The sequence below is a fragment of the Dama dama genome, chromosome X (assembly GCF_033118175.1).
Source record: "Dama dama isolate Ldn47 chromosome X, ASM3311817v1, whole genome shotgun sequence".
In the NCBI taxonomy this organism is placed as follows: Eukaryota; Metazoa; Chordata; class Mammalia; order Artiodactyla; family Cervidae; genus Dama; species Dama dama.
The window spans coordinates 136,726,154-136,747,381 of NC_083714.1; the positions used below are offsets into that span (position 1 = coordinate 136,726,154).

The 21,228-nt window shown below is 40.0% G+C and overlaps 1 protein-coding gene across 2 annotated transcripts in view; it reads right to left on the reverse strand.

The window, feature by feature from the left end:
• REPS2 (RALBP1 associated Eps domain containing 2) overlaps positions 1-21,228 on the reverse strand; it is a 256,926-nt gene that overhangs the window by 175,049 nt on the left and 60,649 nt on the right. For both annotated transcript variants that reach the window (XM_061136570.1, XM_061136569.1), the window contains exon 2: positions 15,500-15,623. In XM_061136570.1, the coding sequence (XP_060992553.1) occupies positions 15,500-15,623 (124 nt within the window). The remainder of the gene's footprint in view (positions 1-15,499; positions 15,624-21,228) is intronic.

The following is a 21,228-nucleotide window of genomic DNA, read 5'->3' on the forward strand; positions in this document are numbered from 1 at the left end:
ACAAAGCCTAAAATATCCACAACCTAGCCCTTTACAGGAAAAGTTTGCTGATGCCTGTCTTATACAATACAGTGCTTAAACTAAAACATAATCTTACTAAAACAATAAAGTTTCATTTAATTGAAAAATATTTTATGTTACTTGAGCTTTTAATGTAAATTTTAAGTAATTTAAATTGCTGCTTTAATTAAAATTCAATTTCTCACTGGCACTAAACACATTTTAAATGCTCTATAGTCACTTTCATAGGACTAACGGCTACCATATGAGATAGCACAGTTTAGATGCCTGGCCAAAGGATTACCCAATTTTATGCTCACAAAAACACTACAAACCAGCTACTACTTGACACCTGCTCCAGTATGAAAAATATAGACAGTGTATTAAAAAGCAGAGACATAACTGTGCTGACAAAGGTCCATATAGTCAAAGCTATGGTTTTTCCAATAGCCATGTATGGATGTGAGAACTGGACCATAAAGAAGGCTGAGCATCAAAGAACTGATGCTTTTGAATTGTGGTGTTACAGAAGATTCTCGAGAGTCCCTTGGACTGCAAGGAGATCAACCTAGTCTGTCCTAAAGGAAATCAACCCTGAATATTCACTGGAAGGACTGAGGCTGAAGCTGAAGCTCTAATACTTTGGTCACCTGATGCAAAGAGCCAACTCACTGGAAAAAGACTTTGTTGCTGGGAAAGACTGAGGGCAGGAGGACAAGTGGGCAGCAGAGGATGAAATGATTAGATAGCATCACTGACTCAATGGACATGAATCTGAGCAAACTACAGCAGATAATGAAGCACAGGGGAGCCTGCCGTGCTCTAGTGACTGGACAAACTCTCGAGTAGTTCAAGGGTCAGTTCTAACTGTTATCCTTTATAATCCTACATCTTTGTACACATTTAAAACATTACTCCAAAACAGAGACACAGATTTACAGAATAAACATATGGATACCAAGGGGGAAATGGGGATAGGATGAAATGGGAGATTGGTATTGGCATACATATCGTACTATGTATAATGTCTATCTCCCGACCAGTAATGCTGAAGAAGCTGAAGTTGAAAGGTTCTATGAAGACCCACAAGACGTTCTAGAACTAACACCCAAAAAAGATATCCTTTTCATTATGGGGGACTGGAATGCAAGAGTAGGAAGTCAAGAAATACCTGGAATAACAGGCAAATTTGGCTTTGAAGTACAGAATGAAACAGGGCAAAGGCTGATGGAGTTTTGCCAAAAGAATGCACTGGTCATAGCAAACACCCTCTTCCAACAACAAAAGAGAAGACTCTACACATGGACATCACCAGATGGTCAACACCAAAATCAGACTGATTATATTCTTTGCAGCCAAAGATGGAGAAGCTCTATACAGTCAGCAAAAACAAGACCGGGAGCTGACTGTGGCTCAGATCATGAACTCCTTATTGCCAAATTCAGACTTAAATTGAAGAAAGTATGGAAAAACACTAGACCATTCAGGTATCAGTTGAGTTCAGTTCAGTCACTCAGTCGTGTCCGACTCTTTGTGACCCCATGAAATGCAGCACACCAGGCCTCCCTGTCCATCACCAACTCCCGGAGTTTACTCAAACTCATGCACATCAAGTTGGTGATGCCATCCAGCCATCTCATCCTCTGTCATCCCCTTCTCCTCCTACCCCCAATCCCTCCCAGCATCAGGGTCTTTTCCAATGAGTCAACTCTTCGCATGAGGTGGCCAAAGTATTGGAGTTTCAGCTTCAGCATCAGTCCTTCCAATGAACACCCAGGACTTATCTCCTTTAGGATGGACTGGTTGGATCTCCTTACAGTCCAAGGGACTCTCAAGAGTCTTCTCCAACACCACAGTTCAAAAGCATCAATTTTTCAGCCCTCAGCTTTCTTCACATCCATACATGACCACTGGAAAAACCATAGCCTTGACCAGACGGACCTTTGTTGGCAAAGTAATGTCTCTGCTTTTTAATATGCTATCTAGGTTGGTCATAACTTTCCTTCCAAGGAGTAAGCGTCTTTTAATTTCATGGCTGCAGTCACCATCTGCAGTGACTTTGGAACCCAGAAAAATAAAGTCTGACACTGCTTTCACTGTTCCCCTATCTATTTCCCATGAAGTGATGGGACCAGATGCCATGATCTTAGTTTTTCGAATGTTGAGCTTTAAGCCAACATTTTCACTCTCCTCTTTCACTTTCATCAAAAGTCTTTTTAGTTCCTCTTCACTTTCTGCCATAAGGGTGGTAAAATATCTGAGTTTATTGATATTTCTCCCAGCAATCTTGATTCCAGCTTGTGCTTCTTCCAGCCCAGAGTTTCTCATGATGTACTCAGCATACAAGTTAAATCAGCAGGGTGACAATATACTCCTTTTCCTATTTGGAACCAGTCTGTTGTTCCATGTCCAGTTCGAACTGTTGCTTCCTGACCTGCATATAGGTTTCTCAAGAGGTGGGTCAGGTGGTCTGGTATTCCCATCTCTTACAGAATTTTCCACAGTTTATTGTGATCCACACAGTCAAGGCTTTGGCATAGTCAATAAAGCAGAAATAGATGTTTTTCTGGAACTCTCTTGCTTTTTCGATGATCCAGCGGATATTGGCAATTTGATCTCTGGTTCCTCTGCCTTTACTAAAACCAGCCTGAACATCTCGAAGTTCACGGTTCACGTACTACTGAAGCCTGGCTTGGAGAATTTTGAGCATTACTTTACTAGCGTGTGAGATGAATGCAATCGTACGGTAGTTTGAGCATTCTTTGGGATTGCCTTTCTTTGGGACTGGAATGAAAACTGACCTTTTCCAGTCCTGTGGCCACTGCTGAGTTTTCCAAATTTGCTGGCATATTGAGTGCAGCACTTTCACAGCATCATCTTTCAGGATTTGAAATAGCTCAACTGGAATTCCATCACCTCCACTAGCTTTGTTTGTAGTGATGCTTTCTAAGGCCCACTTGACTTCTCACTTCAGGATGTCTGGCTCTAGGTGAGTGATCACACCATCATGATTATCTGGGTCGTGAAGATCTTTTTTGTATAGTTCTTCTGTGTGTTCTTGCCACCTCTTCTTAATATCTTCTGCTTCTGTTAGGTCCATACCATTCCTGTCCTTTATTGAGCCCATCTTTGCATGAAATGTTCCCTTGGTATCTCTAATTTTCTTGACGAGATCTCTAGTCTTTCCCATTCTGTTGTTTTCCTCTATTTCTTTGCATTGATCGCTGAGGAAGGCTTTCTTATCTCTCCTGGCTATTCTTTGGAACTCTGCATTCAAATGGGAATGTCTTTCCTTTTCTCCTTTGCTTTTTGCTTCTCTTCTTTTCACAGCTATTTGTAAGGCCTCCTCAGACAACCATTTTGCCTTTTTGCATTTCTTTTCCATGGGGATCATCTTGATCCCTGTCTCCTTTACAATGTCACGAACCTCTGTCCATAGTTCATCAAGCACTCAGATCTAGCCCCTTAAATCTATTTCTCACTTCCACTGTATAGTCATAAGGGATTTGATTTAGGTCATACCTGAATGGTCTAGTGGTTTTCCATACTTTCTTCAATTTACATCTGAATTTGGCAATAAGGAGTTCATGATCTGAGCCACAGTCAGCTCCTGGTCTTGTTTTTGCTGACTGCATAGAGCTTCTCCATCTTTGGCTGCAAAGAATATAATCAGTCTGATTTTGGTGTTGACCATCTGGTGATGTCCATGTGTAGTCTTCTCTTATGTTGTCGGAAGAGGGTGTTTGCTATGACCAGTGCGTTCTCTTGGCAAAACTCCATCAGCCTTTGCCATGCTTCATTCCATACTCCAAGGCCAAATTTCCCTGGTATATCAGGTGTTTCTTGACTTCCTACTTTTGCATTCCAGTCCCCTATAATGAAAATGACGTCTTTTTTTGGGTGTTAGTTCTAAAACGTCTTGTGGGTCTTCATAGAACCTTTCAACTTCAGCTTCTTCAGCATTACTGGTTGGGGCATAGGCTTGGCTTACCGTGATATTGAACGGTTTGCCTTGGAAACAAACAGAGATCACTCTGTCATTTTTGAGACTGCATCCAAGTACTGCATTTTGGACTCTTTTGTTGACCATAATGGCTACTCCATTTCTTCTAAGGGATTCCTGCCCACAGTAGTAGATATAATGGTCATCTGAGTTAAATTCACCCATTCCAGTCCATTTTAGTTCGCTGATTCCTAGAATGTCGATGTTCACTCTTGCCATCCCTTGTTTGACCACTTCCAATTTGCCTTGATTCATGGACCTAACATTATAGGTTCCTATGCAATATTGCTCTTTACAGCATTGGACCTTGCTTCTATCACCAGTCACATCCACAACTGGATATTGTTTTTGATTTAGCTCTGTGTCTTCATTCTTTCTGGAGTTATTTCTCCACTGATCTCTAGTAGCATATTGGGCACCTACCGACCTGGGTAGTTCCTCTTTCAGTATCCTACCATTTTGCCTTTTCATACTGTTCATGGGGTTCTCAAGGTATTCAGGTATAACCTAAATCAAATCTCTTATGATTACACAGTGGAAGTGACAAATAGATTCAAGGGATTAGATCTGATAGAGTTCCTGAAGAACTATGGACAGAGGTTCGTGACACTGTACAGGAGGCAGGGACCAAGATCATCCCCAAGGAGAAGAAATGCAAAAAGGCAAAATGGTTGTTTGAGGAGGCCTTACAAATAGCTGTGAATAGAAGAGAAGCTAAAGGCAAAGGAGAAAAGGAAAGATATACCCATTTGAAGGCAGAGTTCCAAAGAAGAGCAAGGAGAGGTAAGAAAGACTTCCTCAGCGATCAATGCAAACAAATAGAGAAAAACAACAGAATGGGAAAAATCTAGAGATCTCTTCAAGAAAATGAGAGATACCAAGGGAACATTTCACGCAAAGATGGGCACAATAAAGAACAGCAATGGTATGGACCTAACAGAAGCAGAAGACATTAAGAAGAGATAGCAAGAATACACAGAAGAACTATACAAAAAAGATCTTCATGACCCAGATAATCACGATGGTGTGGTCACCAACCTAGAGTCAGACATCCTGGAATGTGAAGTCAAGTGGGCCTGAGGAAGCATCACTACGAACAAAGCTAGTGGAGGTGATGGAATTCCAGTTGAGCTATTTCAAATCCTAAAAGATGATGCTGTGAAAGTGCTTCACTCAGTATGCCAGTAAATTTGGAAAACTCAGCAGTGGCCACAGGACTAGAAACTGTCAGTTTTTCATTCCAATCCCAAAGAAAGGCAATCCCAAAGAACACTCAAACTACCGCATAATTGCACTCATCTCAGTTCAGTTCAGTTCAGTTCAGTTCAGTCACTCAGTTATGTCCGACTCTTTGTGTCCCCATGAATCGCAGTATGCCAGGCCTTCCTGTCCATCACAAACTCTTGGAATTTACTCAAACTCATGCCCATCAAGTCGGTGATGCCATCCAGCCATCTTGTCCTCTGTTGTCCCCTTCTCCTCCTGCCCCCAATCCCTCCCAGCATCAGGGTCTTTTCCAATGAGTCAACTCTTCACACTCATCTCACACACTAGTAAAGTAATGCTCAAAATTCTCCAAGCCAGGCTTCAGCAATACATGAACCATGAGCTTCCAGATGTTCAAGCTGGATTTAGAAAAGGCAGAGGAACCAGAGATCAAATTGCCAATATCCACTGGATTATCAAAAAAAAGCAAGAGAGTTCCAGAAAAACATCTACTTCTGCTTTATTGACTATGCCAAAGCCTTTGACTGTGTGGACCACAACAAACTCTGGAAAATTCTTAAAGAGAAGGAATACCAGATCACCTGACCTGCCTCTTGTGAAATCTGTACACAGGTCAGGAAGCAACAGTTAGAACTGGACATGGAACAACAGACTGGTTCCAAATAGGGAAAGGAGTAGGACAAGGCTGTATATTGTCACCCTGCTTATTTAACTTACATGCACAGTACATCAGGAGAAATGCTGGACTGGATGAAGCACAAGCAGGAATCAAGACTGCCAGGAGAAAGATCAATAATCTCATATATGCAGATGACATCAACCTTATGGCAGAAAGCAAAGAAGAACTAAAGAACCTCTTGATGAAAGTGAAAGAGGAGAGTGAAAAAGTTGGCTTAAAACTCAACATTAAGAAAACTAAGATCATGGCATCTGGTCCCATCACTTCATGGGAAATAGATGGGGAAATAATGGAAACAGTGAGAGCCTTTATTTTGGAAGGCTCCAAAATCACTGCAGATGGTGATTGCAGCCATCAAATTAAAAGATGCTTGCTCCTTGGAAGAAAAGTTATGACCAACCTAGACAGCATATTAAAAAGCAGAGACATTACTTTGCCAACAAAGGTCTGTCTAGTCAAAACTATGGTTTGTCCAGTAGTCATGTATGGATGTGAGAGTTGGACTATAAAGAAACCTGAGCACCGAAGAATTGATGCTTTTGAATTGTAGTGTTGGAGAATACTCTTGAGAGTCCCTTGGACAGCAAGAAGATCCAACCAGTCCATCCTAAAGGAAATCAGTCCTTAAAATTCATTGGAAGGACTGATGCTGAGGCTGAAACTCCAATACTTGTGGCCACCTGATGCGAAGCGTTGACTCATTGGAAAAGACCCTGATGCTGGGTAAAACTGAAGGCAGGAGAAGAAGGGGACCACAGAGGATGAGATGGCTGGATGGCATCACCAACTCAATGAACATGAGTTTAAAGTAAACTCTGGTAGTTGGCGATGGACAGGGATGCCTGGCATGCTGCAATCCATGGGATCACAGAGAGTCGGACACGACTGAGTGACTGAACTCAACTGAACTGACTATGTTAAAATAGATAACTAATGAGAGCCTACTGTATAGCATAGGGAACTCTCCTCAGTGCTCTGTGGTGACCTAAATGGGAAGGAAATCCAGAAAACTGGATATATGTATGTGTGTTTAGTTGCTCGTCATGTCCAACTCTTTGCAACCCGTGGACTGAAGTCCGCCAGGCTTCTCTGTGCATGGGGATTCTCCAGGCACAAATACCGGAGTGGGTTGCCATTCCCTTTCCAGGGGATCTTCCCAAACCAGGGATCAAACCCAGGTCTCCCGCGTTGCAGGCGGATTCTTCACCATCTGAGCCACCAGAATATATGTATACATTGACTAATTCACTTCGCTGCACAGCAAAAACTAACACAAAATTATAAGGCAACTATATTCCGATAATTTTTTTTAATTGCTCCAAGAAGGGGTTCACAGGTTTCACACTGTCAAAGGGGCCATGGCACGATAAAGTTTCAAAACTCTACTCTAAACCCTGCTACACCTTCCCTCAGTCCTCACACTTCCTCTTGGCCTGTCTTTGGAAAGCAGGAAGGTTTGCTCCCAGGACAAATGTTCATACATGGTTTCCTCCACAAGAACTCTCTGCCACCCCTGAACTTCACCCCAACACCACCTTCTGCCCTCCTAAGTTAGCTTTCCCAATAGCATTACCCCAGCTCCTACTAGGGTGAGGCTAGAGAAAAGCCTGGGGCTAGCACTTGAGGTACTCCCTCTCAGGGCCCTGGAAAGTCAGAGTCAGCACTTGCAGGGTCCAGGGAGCTAGCACCCCCTACAATTATATGTCCCCTACAGTTATATGCCCTGGGTGCTCTTGCCTCCCTCCAGTTTGGGCCCTAATGTGACCAAATCTGTACTCAGAGCTTAAGCAAAGCTCTTGAAAATACTCCACTTGGCTGTCTTTAGAAGTCACTCTGAACCCTGGATCCACAGAACAATCACCTGGGGTACTCTGAAAAACCCTGTGCTAAAGCCACATGTCTGCAGGTAACCCCAGGTTCCTGTAGTTTTTATTTTGCATTTAAAGTTATCCAGATGATTCTCAAGTGCATACAAGGTTGGGAACCAATGCCTGAGAGAGATGACTTCTGTAAGCATTCCTCAGAAGTTTCTGATGAACGAGAATTCCAAATGTTTGCATTAAAAAGAGTGACTGATGATTAAGACTCACTCCTCATGCCCAGGCATTTGTGTCTTCGTGTATTCATTCAACAAACATGCCCTGAGTACCCACAAGGCCCCTCGGTACAGGGGTTACCAAATGCTCCTCCCTTCCCCTTAGATGTGCAGACTGCTGAGGAAGACAGACAAAAAATTACTCAAACCTATAAAGGAGTACTTACAAACCCTAATAAAAGAGCTATGAAGGAGCAGGCAGTGAGAAAATTAAGTAAGGAGGAGACTGTCACATTATCCAGCATTAACAGGCTCATCCAAGGATTACCTAATTCCCTAGGGGTGCATGCTTTTAAGTTATTATTTACTCTTGATGAAGCATTTTACAATTCTGAAAGGGTAGATATTAACTTGTGGAAAATTTGTTAGATAACAAACACTTCTTTTCTGATAGCAGTGCAAATGAATTTTATCTTACAAAAGAGTATAATGACCCAGTTACAGTTTTATTGTCCTGTAGGGACAATTTTATACGTAATTTAGCGATCTTATTCCAGCATTATTTCTTTCCATGACTATAAATACTTCTGACTTTCCTACACTTTCTTGAACCAGCTTTACTATATGCTGGTTCCTTTGTTAATGAATTAACTTGACAGGACATACTTTAGATAGGATGTCAGGGACAGCCTTGGAAACCTAAAGGATGAGGAGGAGATGCCAGCACTGGAAGGAGAGAGGAGGGAGAACAGACTACTAGCAACCCAAGATCTTGACATAACATGCTCTTTCCTACAGTAGGAAAGAAGTGGCCCAGAAATGGGTACACAGCCCATAAGGCTAGGGGACAGATTACAAGAAAGAAAGATTTGAGATGAGGAGGGGTAGTAGGCAGAGACTAGATTATACAAGGCCTTACAGATAACTGTAGGGACTTTGAACTTTGCACTATGTACAGTAAGCAACCACTGGGAGAGTTTCAAGGAGCTAGTTAAAATAATCTATTCTGAAAAAGCTACTCTTAGTGCTATGTGGGGAAAGAGACCAGAGTAGAAAAGAGAGAAGGCCAAGAAACTAATGACAAAACCATTGTGGCACTCAGGAAAGTGGCTGCAGGTGGCCTCACTTAGAAGAGGTAGAAAGATATAGGGAGCAAGCAGTGAGACTAGAGCCCATATTGGCAGAACTTTTTCTTTAATTAATTATTTTAATTGGAGGATAATTACTTTACATATTGTGATGGTTTTTGCCATACATTGACATGAAACAGCCACAGGTGCACATATGTACCCCCATCCTGAACTCCCTTCTCACCTCCCTCCCCACTCCATCCCTCCAGGTTGTCCCAGAGCACAGGCTTTGGATGTCCTGCTTCACACATCAAACTAGCACTGGTAATCTATTTTACACATGGTAATACATGTTTCAATGCTATTCTCTCAAATCATCCCACCCTCGCCTTCTCCCACATAGTCCAAAGGCCTGTTCATTACTTCTGTGTCTCTTCAGCTGCCTTCCATATAAGATCGTCATTACCATCTTTCTAAATTCCATTTATATGCATTAATATACAGTATTTGTATTTCTCTTTCTGACTTACTTCACTCTGTATGATAGTCTCCAGTTTCATCCACATGATTAGAACTGACTCAAATGTACTCCTTTTTACAGCTGAGTAACATCCCATTGTGTATATGTACCACAACTTCCTGATCTATTTGTCTGCCAATGGACATCTAGGTTGCTCCCATGTCCTAGCTACTGTAAACAGTGCCACAATGAACACTGCGGTACATGTCTCTTTCAATTCTGGTTTCCTCAGGGTATATGTCCAGCAGTGGGATTGCTGGGTTGTATGGCAGTTCTATTTCCAGGTTTTTAAGCAATCTCCACACTGTTCTCCATAGTGGTTGTGCCAGTTTGCATTCCCACCAACAATGTAACAGGGTTCCCTTTTCTCCACACCCTCTCCAGCATTTATTGTTTGTAGACTTTTTGATGATGGCCATTCTGACCAGCATGAGATGATACTTTATTGTGGTCTTGATTTGCATTTCTCTAATAATGAGTGATGTTGAGCATCTTTTCATGTATTTATTAGCCATCTGTATGTATTCTTTGGAGAAATGTCTGTTTACTTCTTTGGCCCATTTTTGACTGAGTTGTTTTGTTTTTTATTATTCAGCTACATGAGCTGCTTATATATTTTGGAGATTAATTATTTGCCAGTTGTTTTGTTTACTATTATTTTCTCCCATTGTGAAGGCTGCCTTTTCACCTTGCTTATAGTTTCCTTCATTGTGCAAAAGCTTTTAAGCTTAATTAGGTCCCATTTATTTTTGTTTTTACTTCCATTACTCTGGGAGGTGGGTCATAGAGGATCTTGCTGTGATTTTTGTCAGAGAGTGTTCTGCCTAAGTATTCCTCTAAGAGTTTTATAGTTTCTGGTTTTACATTTAGATCTTTAATTCATTTTGAGGTTATTTTTGTGTATGGTGTTAGAAAGTATTCTAGTTTCATTATCTTACATGTGGCTGACCAGTTTCCCCCAGCACCACTTGTTAAAGAGACTGTCTTTTCTCCATTGTATATTTTTGCCTCCTTTGTCAAAGATAAGGTGTCCATAGGTGCGTGGATTTATCTCTGGGCTTTCTATTTTCTTTCATTGATCTACATTTCTGTCTTTGTGCCAGTACCATACTGTCTTGATGACTGTAGCTTTGTAGTATGGTATGAAGTCAGGCAGGTTGATTCTTCCAGTTCCATTCATCTTTCTCAAGATTGCTTTGGCTATTCGAGGTTTTATGTGTTTCCATACAAATTGTGAAATTATTGGTTCTAGGTCTGTGAAGAATACCATTGGTAGCTTGATAGGGATTGCATTGAATCTATAGATTGCTTTGGGTAGTACACTCATTTTCACTATATTGATTCTTCCAAATACCAAACATGGTATATTTCTCCATCTATTTGTGTCATCTTTGATTTCTTTCATCAGTGTTTTATAGTTTTCTATATATTAGGTCTTTTGTTTCTTTAGGTAAATTTATAAGTATTTTATTCTTTTTGTTGCAATGGTGAATGGGATTGTTTCTTTAATTTCTCTTTCTGTTTTTTCATTGTTAGTGTATAGGAATGCAAGGGATTTCTGAGTGTTAATTTTTTATCCTGCAACTTTACTATATTCATTGATAAGCTCTAGTAATTTTCCAGTGGTATCTTAAGGGTTCTCTATGTAGAAGATCATGTCATCTACAGTGAGAGTTTTACTTCTTTTTTTTCCAATCTGGATTCCTTTTATTTCTTTTCCTTCTCTGACTGCTGTGGCTAGGACTTCCAAAACTATGTTGAATAGTAGTGGTGAGAGTAGGCACCCTTGTCTTATCCCTGATTTTAGTGGAAATACTTTCTATTTTTTGCTATTGAGGATAATGCTTGCTGTGGGTTTGTTGGATATGGCTTTTATTATGTTGAGGTATGTTCCTTCTATGCCTGCTTTCTGGAGAGTTTTTAATCATAAACGGATGTTGAATTTTGTCAAAGGCTTTCTCTGTATCTACTGAGATAATTGTATGGTTTTTATCTTTCAATTTGTTAATATGGTGCATCACATTGATTGATTTGTGAATACTGAAGAATCCTTCCATCCCTGGAATAAAGCCCACTTCGTCATGATGTATGATCCTTTTAATATGTTGTTGGATTATGTTTGCTACAATTTTGTTGAGGATTTTTGCATCTATGTTCATCAGTGATATTGGCCTGTAGTTTTCTTTTTTTGTGGCATCTTTATCTGGTTTTGGTATCAGGGTGATGGTAGTCACATAGAATGAGATTGGGAGTTTGCCTTCCTCTGCAATTTTCTAGAAGAGTTTGAATAGGATAGGTGTTAGCTCTTCTCTAAACTTTTGGTAGAATTCACCCATATTGGCAGGACTTCTGATGGATTATATTGTGAGGGAGGGAAAGGAGGAAATCAAGAATGTCTTCTAAGTTCCTGGCTGAAGCAACTGCATAAGGTAGGGGTATTTAGCAAAATGGGAAAGCCTAGGGGTTAAAGGTTAACACACACATACACACAGGCACATGTCACTCATGAAGTAAGGTTATGACTCTTATAAAAGAAGGACTGAAAGGACTCACAACTCCCTGTGTGATAGGTCTTTCAGATTAGGCTCTCAGAGAGCATTCTCTTTCACCTTCAAGGTTTGTGTCATCAAACATTAAGCTAATGGATTTCAAGCAAAAAATTGGAAAACGCCTATATGCAGGTCAGGAAGCAACAGTTAGAACTGGACATGGAACAACAGACTGGTTCCAAATAGGAAAAGGAGTATGTCAAGGCTGTATATTGTCATCCTGTTTATTTAACTTATATGCAGAGTATATCATGAGAAACGCTGGGCTGGAAGAAGCACAAACTGGAATTAAGATTGCCGGGAGAAATACCAATAAACTCAGATATGCAGATTTTACCACCCTTATGGCAGAAAGTGAAGAGGAACTAAAAAGGCTCTTGATGAAAGTGAAAGAGGAGAGTGAAAAAGTTGGCTTAAAGCTTAACATTCAGAAAGCTAAGATCATGGCATCTGGTCCCATCACTTCATGGGAAATAGATGGGGAAACAGTGAAAGCAGTGTCAGACTTTATCTTTTTGGGATCCAAAATCACTGCAGATGGTGACTGCAGCCATGAAATTAAAAGACGCTTACTCCTTGGAAGGAAAGTTATGACCAACCTAGATAGCATATTAAAAAGCAGAGACATTACTTTGCCAACAAAGGTCCGTCTGGTCAAGGCTATGGTTTTTCCAGTGGTCATGTATGGATGTGAGAGTTGGACTGTGAAGAAAGCTGAGGGCTGAAAAATTGATGCTTTTGAACTGTGGTGTTGGAGAAGACTCTTGAGAGTGCCTTGGACTGTAAGGAGATCCAACCAGTCCATCCTAAAGGAGATAAGTCCTGGGTGTTCATTGGAAGGACTGATGCTGAAGCTGAAACTCCAATACTTTGGCCACCTCATGTGAAGAGTTGACTCATTGGAAAAGACCCTGATGCTGGGAGGGATTGGGGGCAGGAGGAGAAGGGGATGACAGAGGATGAGATGGCTGGATGGCATCACCGACTAGATGGGCATGAGTTTGAGTAAACTCCGGGAGTTTGTGATGGACAGGGAGGCCTGGCATGCTACGATTCATGGGGTCGCAAAGAGTTGGACACAACTGAGCGACTGAACTGAACTGAAGTGGCAGTTCAAAGTTTGGCCCAGTCTTGCACTCATTCTTACTCAACATATGCTGACTGCAAGTAACTTATTTAAAAAACATTTAAATGAAGGAAGAAAATTCAGAATTAACTCTGAGTAATACTTAAACCCTCAGTGGTAAAAGGCAGCATCAGGATTTATAAAATGGAGAAAGCCTCATGTTTGGAAAAAGGGCTAATTCCTTATACAAGTGATAACTTAGACAATCCACCCCTTTTACCCCCTCCCCCATCCCCAGGAAACTAAGCTATAGATCTGAGCACAGATCAGGTAAAAGACTTCAGTCTAACCAAATATAAGCAACAAAGGTGTCAGAAGTTTATTCTTTTATACAACAAAGAAGCTCTTAACTCTTCCAGAAGATGAAGTTGGGAGATACTACAATAAAGATTAATGATCATTTACAATGGAATGGAAACTTTCAGTGCCTACCACAAATCAAAATTCAGTGAGCCATAACTTTGAACAAATCACAGCAAACACTGACCAACAGACACCAAACCAGCCACTGAAATTACACTCCATCAAGAAACCTATTTCAAGGAACCAAATTATATAATACCAAGGGATGCTTTGTGGGGGTCAGTTGCTTTTTGTTGTTGTTGTTGTTCCTGTTCAGGAAACAGATTAGAATCAGGACCTTATTAAACAGAAGAATTCAACCAGAAGAGGCTACTTTGCATAACAATAAAAAGCCTGGGAAATGGAGACTGAGATCCTGGTTGGAGCTGGTTAGAACCTAACATCCTTAGGGAAGTTGCTCAACTACCCTAAACTTCCATTTTCACATCTGTGAAATGGGGATAACAACAGCAGGATAGAGACTTTCAGAGTTCACCCACATCCAGTCTCCTCTCCTTGCAGGCACATGAGGGAACTACATCTCCCGAAGCCCGCTCTGCATGTCAGTAGATCCATGTGCCAAGTTCTGGCCAATGCACTAAGAGCAGCAGTAACCTGAGTCACATCCAGACCAAAGCATTTAACTGCTAGGCTGAGAAACTATTTCTCTGTTGTGGCAATTACAGGAACAGGTGCTGTGTTGGAGGTGCCACAGGATAAAGCTGCCAGGATCACAGAGCCAACACATGGAGGGCAGCTGCCCTGGAGGGTCACCCTGACCCACTGCAAAGCAGTAAGCAAGCCTTTGTTCCATTAAGGCACTGACATTTCAGTGGTACTTGTTATCACAGCTTATTCTAGGCAATGCAAATTGACACAATTATCTAGTTTAGGTAAATGTCATGAGGACTAAATGATACAGTGTCTGGCACACACTAAGCCTTTAATAAAGATTAGCAGGATGATTGCAGCTTCCTGATGGTTAGTGTAAAAAAGCTTCGTTTGCTATAGTCAATCTATCAGAATCTTCTCTGCTGTTTGGAGCTACAAGGTTACCATGGACTAACCATAAATCCTGAGCCCACATAAAGATCCACCAGGGACTTCACAGAACAGATAGGAACAGTTGGGTGATTTTTATCTCAAAATGAGGAAAAAGGCAAAGTTCCTGCATAGCTGTGTAAACACAGGAAAGTAATTCATATCAGAGTGACCTAACAAAAGACCTCAGCACATCCACTGAATAATCACCTTCTTTAAACAGCTTGGTAAAACCAGTACTGAAGCAGTGCAAATGATGCTAAGAGTTTGGAGCTTTGCTTTTGGTTTATGTCATGCAAAGTGCTCAAGTATGTGGTGGGTTTGGGGAAGGAATAGCAAGATAAGAAAATGATAAATCAAAACTCTGAGAAGATAAATTCATTACAAAAAATATTTAGTAGCCCCCAAGTACTTAATAGGGCTTTGGGAATTGAGAGGTTAAAAGATAATCATACTTGACATGCCTGGCAAGAACAGGAGAGAGAGAGAAAGGGCAGCTCTACTCAAACTCTACCTGTTACTCAGTTCCTTGTCCCTAATAGAACCTTAAACAACATAGATTCCTCAAGAGGAAAATTAAACTGAGTCTTACTATTTTGCCACAGGTTCTAGAACCCTTGTCCCAATCTTTCTCAGCTAAAGAACAAAATCTATTTTTAATAGCAAGTAAGATAAAAGAAACTAACCTCAGGTCACTTTCTGAATTTTTTCTCATTAAAAAAAAAAACTAATACACCTGGTAAGTTCTATTTTATAGAAGAGTTGGAAGAAGAAAAAAAAATTCCACAAATGCTTACAGAACAGGCCTTAAACCCAGGTCTCATTTTTATGACAAAAATGGTTCTCATAAAAAAAAAAAAAAAAAACCTGTCATGGATAACAGAATGTATAAATGGAAGATACTTACCACATTTAATACTCTCTATCCGCACAGGGAGGCCAGACTGTGCCGCAGCAATTAATTTCAGGGCAACGTAAAACTGTGTCGGACCAAAATAACCAACTCGCTTGGCACCACACAATTCTGTGATCTGAAAACAGACAAGAGAAGAGATGCTGAAAATTCCATTTCATAACGGAAAAATGAGACAAGATAGATTATGAAATCTCAAGGATTTCATGGGGTAAATAATCAAAAAGTCCCTGGAGAGCCTATGTGTACACGCTGGTGGGATTCTTTTATCCTCTAGTTTGCAGGGAGGTTTTCAATTTGGGTAATTCAATTCTACCCACGCATGATGTTTCAGAACTGGGTGATTATTCCTCCTCTTTCAAAGATAAAAATAAAGGTTACAAAGGATGGCTGTTAATCTTCTTACAAAAGAGTGACTTTTTCAGGGGGTGGACTGTAATGTACAAAGTCTAGAAAGTCACGAAGGTGAAAAGAGAACAGTTTAGTCATCACCATTATTTGTGGATTATCCCAGTTGATTGAAATTAAACGTGAGTTCATTATTTTTTTAAAGTTCTCAAGCAAAATGATTTCCTAAGCATCAAAATTACATCTTGAGTGTGCACTTCAAGGAAACAAAAAAGTACTACATATACAAATATTATTATCAAAATATTGCAATCTTTATTACTTGTAGACTTTAAACTAACAGGATATGTCCTACTGGTAGTTTAAAATAACAAATTAAATATACTATGACTTCTTTAAAGTTATTTCTAAGTAACAGGTACTCAAAAGTTCAAATAATACTAAGTGGGGGTGAAGAACTAAGAAGCACCCTCACTTCCTATGTCCCAGAGGAAAATATTACATATTTCTTCTAGAAATGTTCTCTGCATATATGTAGTACATACCTGTGTTTTTCCTGTTGTTTATTCAAACTTTATAAAAATAGACTATCACATACTATTTTGGGACTTGTTTTTCATTTAGCATTATCCCTTGACTATTCTTCTCTATTAGCACAATTAAAATTACCACGTTGCTTTAACAACTGCATAATATTCTGCTATAAAGATATACTGTGCATTTTTTATTATTATTATTAGTTGGTTCCTTATGGATGGAATTTTAGATTTCCAATAATTACTTTTAGATTTAGATTTCCAATAATTATTGGAAAAATAATTATTCCAATAATTTCCAAAATATCATAAATGCTTTCAGAACAAACTATAAGCAGCCACTATATCTTAAGAAAATTACAATAAAAATTCAACTAGGCTGTAAGCAAAAATAGCAGCATAAGGGTCACCAAAAACACTCTCCTCCATCAGAACAATGAGAAACTAAATAAAATGGACAGAACTCTGGAAATTGACCGAAAGTTTGCAGCAATCAGTGCGGGGTGGGGGTGGGGGGCATGCAGTGGTGTTATTCAAGAAAAACAGCCTAATCTCAGGAAGAATGGTGAGTTTTGTGGCATTTTAACTGGCCTTACTTCCATTCTCTTTCCTATTCTGGGTATTTTCACTGACTGGAAGCCACTGAAAGGACAGAGCTGGGCTTCTTAGTTGTGAAGACTATGTTTGTCATCAAACTGGGTTATCTTGTGGCCATTATTTCTTCAAATATTTTTCTGTCCCTCTCTCTTTCTCCCTCTGGTACTTCCAGTAGTCTACTGTCTACTGCTCCTAGTCCTAGACTAGGAGCTACAGTTAGGGGGCTAAGTCCTATCTTCTCAGCTATACTCACCAAGAAGAGCCCTCCATTGCATGGAACTGATGGGGGTGGGGAGAAGATGAGGTCATGGCCCAAAGGCTGCTGGCTCACTGTTCTTACTAAGATTTAGTAGATTTTCTTGAATAAATGTTTCTACATTTGCTGTATATCTTCAGGCCAATTTCCAGAGACTTTAAATGACTGTCCTTTATAATTTTTACAGTTAGGAGGTTATTTTACTGGGCAGAAGATCTGCTGAGTTTTTCACACTGCCATTCCAAAACTCTCAACCCTCCCAGATTCACTCTTGAGTGGAGAAGCAATAGAACATTACGGTATAAAGAACAGTTCTTGGAGTAAATGACTTAGGTGTGAATCCCTGCCTTAGCACCAATCAACTGCCTGTATAACCAAAGGCAAGTTACTTACCTTTTGTGCCTCAGTCTCCCCTTAAGTGTAAACAGGTACTTACCTCATGTAAGTTAACGTAGCAGTGCCAACAATAGTGTCCATTCAATAAACATGTGGTCGTCTAATTTTTTGGTCCACTTGTTTATTCTGTTGCCATTCTAGCTGCATATTAGAATAACCTAAATAGATTTTGAAAATATAAAGAGACCTAGTCTCTACTTACAAAGATTCTGCTTTAATTAATCAGTGGTGCGGCCCAGGCATGGGTATTTTTGTAACACTCTCAAGGTAATTCTAAAGTGCAGCCAAAGCCGAGAATCACTGCTCTTTGGTAATCTCATTCTTTCCCAGGCTTCAATGACCATACATAAATGCTAATGATCACCAAACCACTCTCTCCAAACCTAACAACTCGGATACTTCATGCAGTTTTCCAAAACCCTACTGGACATCTCTACGTGGATACCCTAAGCCATCTCAGACACGATATAAATAAGCCCTACTCATTTGCCCCTCCTCACATATCCTTGAACCCGCTGATCTTCCAGCAACCCTCGTCCCAACTGTTGGCATCAACCATACCATACCTCGAATCAGAAACTTATTTTCAATGCTAATCACAGCCAGTTGATTCTATCACAGAACCAGCTACCAAATCAAGCCTATCTTCTCCTTTGCAACACCTTAATCCCTTCCTAGTATCTCACCTGGCCATCATGACAGATTTTATTTTTTAGTAAAATTCACACAAATTAGCATAAAGCAGGGACAGGTTTCTTCTTTTTAACTTTTTTTTCTTCTTTTTTAACTTTATTCCAATAGTTGGTGCTCTTCTCTCAACAAAAAGATCAGGCACTAGGATCCCACAGGCCGAGTGATGCAGCCACAAAATACTTATAAAAAGTAAAAAAATAAATCACAACATCACAATAAGCCATCTATGTGCATGTGACTAACTCTCTACTAGGCTAAGCTCTATGAAACAGGGAGACGTGTCTTGCTCATTAGTTTCTTTGCCCACCACATTCTTTATGCTTAATAAACAGTGGTTGAACAGTTTGCTTGAACCAGTCTCCCCTCAGCAGATTTTCCAATTCCAGTTAATCCTCCATACTGCCTACATATCTGCCTTTTAAAAGCTGACAATACTGTTCTCATGCTGAAAGGTATCTCAGCCTAGATCCTCACCACCCTCAGGACAAAATTCAATCTTCATAGCATAGCATTAAAGTTCCTTCACAACCTGGCCCTGAGCAGCTTCTCTAGTTTCACCTCTTGAAACACACACACATGGTCACAATTCTATAGCTGCATTCATCTTCTCTTGCTTTCCCAAAAACATCTTGCCCTTCTACATTTCTGTGCCTAGTGCACACGGTGCACAAAATGGGACACTAAATAGCCTTGAAGTCAAGGTTAGTCAGGCTGAAATCTAGTTTCCTCAAATATAAAATAGATATTGTCACTCCTGTAAGAGTATGAGGGAAAAAATTAAATAATGTACTAAATGAACCTGATATAATGCTTCATTGTTGTTTAGTCGCTAGGTCATGTCCAACTCTCTTGCGACCCCATAGACTGCAGCCACCAGGCTCCTCAATCCATGGGATTTCCCAGGCAAGAATACTGGAGTAGGTTGCCATTTGCTTCTCCAGGGGATCTTCCCAAACCAAGGATCAAACCCACCTCTCTGGCATGGCAGGTGAATTCTTTACCACTGAGCCACAGGGGAAGCCCAATTTAATGCTTAGCAGTGTTTAATAATTGTTGAGTTCCATCTTATTCACCTGGACGTGGAACATTCTCCCTCCCTACTAGATTAAACTCAAATGTTACAGGCTCTATAGCTTCTTCCCAAGTCCCCAGGTATAGTCTATTTTCCCAGTGTACACTCCGATTAGTCAAATATCTATAAATGTTTATTACATGATATATTCTTATCTTGGATATGTTCCAAAACAAAAGGGGGAAAAGGAGTTAAGTGAAGACTATGGGTGAAACAAGCATTATCAAGAGTTGCAAATGACTGAAGTTGGGTGATAGGTTCATGAAGATTCATTCTCCCACTGGGTATTTTTTTAGGTTTATTTATTTTATTATTTTTGGCTGGGCTTGATCTTCATTGATGCGCATGGGCTTTCTCTAGTTGCAGTGAGTGGGGCTACTCTCTAGTGGTGGTGCATGGGTTTCTTATTGATATGGCTTTTCTTGTTGTGGAGCTCAGGCTCTAGGAGTATGGGCTTCAGTAGCTGAAGCACATGAGCTCAGTAGTTTTGGCATGTGAGCTCTGCAGTTGTGTGCCACGGGCTTAGTTGCTCTGAGGCATGTAGGATCTTCCCAGACCAGGGATTTAACCTGTGCCCCCTGCATTGGCAGGTGGATTCTTAACCACTGGATCACCAGGGAAGTCCCTCCTACTGCATATTTTGTATACATTTGAAATTCTCCATGTTCAAGCTTTTTAATGTCTATTTCAGCACTTATCACGTATTATAATTATCTGTTTATCTCTGCCTCCCATTAAAATTTTTCTCTCCTAGGGCAAGGGGTAACTTCTATCAACCTCCTAGTGCAAGGATAGACACCCAGGATACAGTCCAAAAATTCTCAATCAAGTGAATGAAGCAACATTCACGAATAAAATGTAATTGAGTTTTACAATACATTCCTTATTGTGAATAAATAAATTACACATCTTCAGATACAAGCTTGCCTATACAGGGAAAAAACCAACATCATCAACAACAGTTGTCTTGTAAAATAATTCCTAATATTAATAAATTATGATCCTTGCTATGGAAACAATTTAACAACCATAGTTCAGTCAGTGTTATTATCAAGGTAACCTTCAGTTATTCCTTTACCATACCTACCACATGGAACTAGAAAAGTTCTTAACTAAAGGTAATTGAAATTTATGCTAAAACATTCACTATGGTACTTTCAGACTAACACCCAAATCTCACATCAGTAAACTGCCCCATTTACTTTGGAATCTGTCCTTTGCTGCCATATACCAGTAGAAACACTACTTTATAGCCATCATAGAAGATACATACATAAGTGAGGTAAGCCCATAGGTCACCTTTCTTGCTCTTTGTCTAAGAGACATGCCAAGAACTTTCTGAAATATTCAGGCTGCAAAGAAGATAAATTACAGGCCTTTGGAACTTACATATGGAACCTCATAAACCTGAGACTTCTCATTCCAAAAAGTAGGTTAATTCTGTACTTTTTTTCTTTATTGAGGTTCAAAATGTTCTAATATAAATTCTCCACGGAAAAGCTCTAAATTGTGGGTAGAAATGTTTTAATGTAATCTAAAGAAAAAATGGTGGTGCCTTACCCCAGATACTCAATTAGCAGGGGATATTTTATATAACTGCTCCTTCAAACAGTCCAAGTTGCCAAAATTTTCTCAAAATAAAGAAAAAATGGAAAGATTCCACTCCTCTTCTTTAGTCTAAATTCCAAAACTGCAACCCTCTCAGCTGGACCCATCTTAAGTTACACATTGTGGACATTTCTAATGCAGAACAAGAATCTATGGACTCATGTTTGTTTTCTCAGGTGGAAGGCAAGAGATGAAAAAAAAAAAAAAGAAATGGATG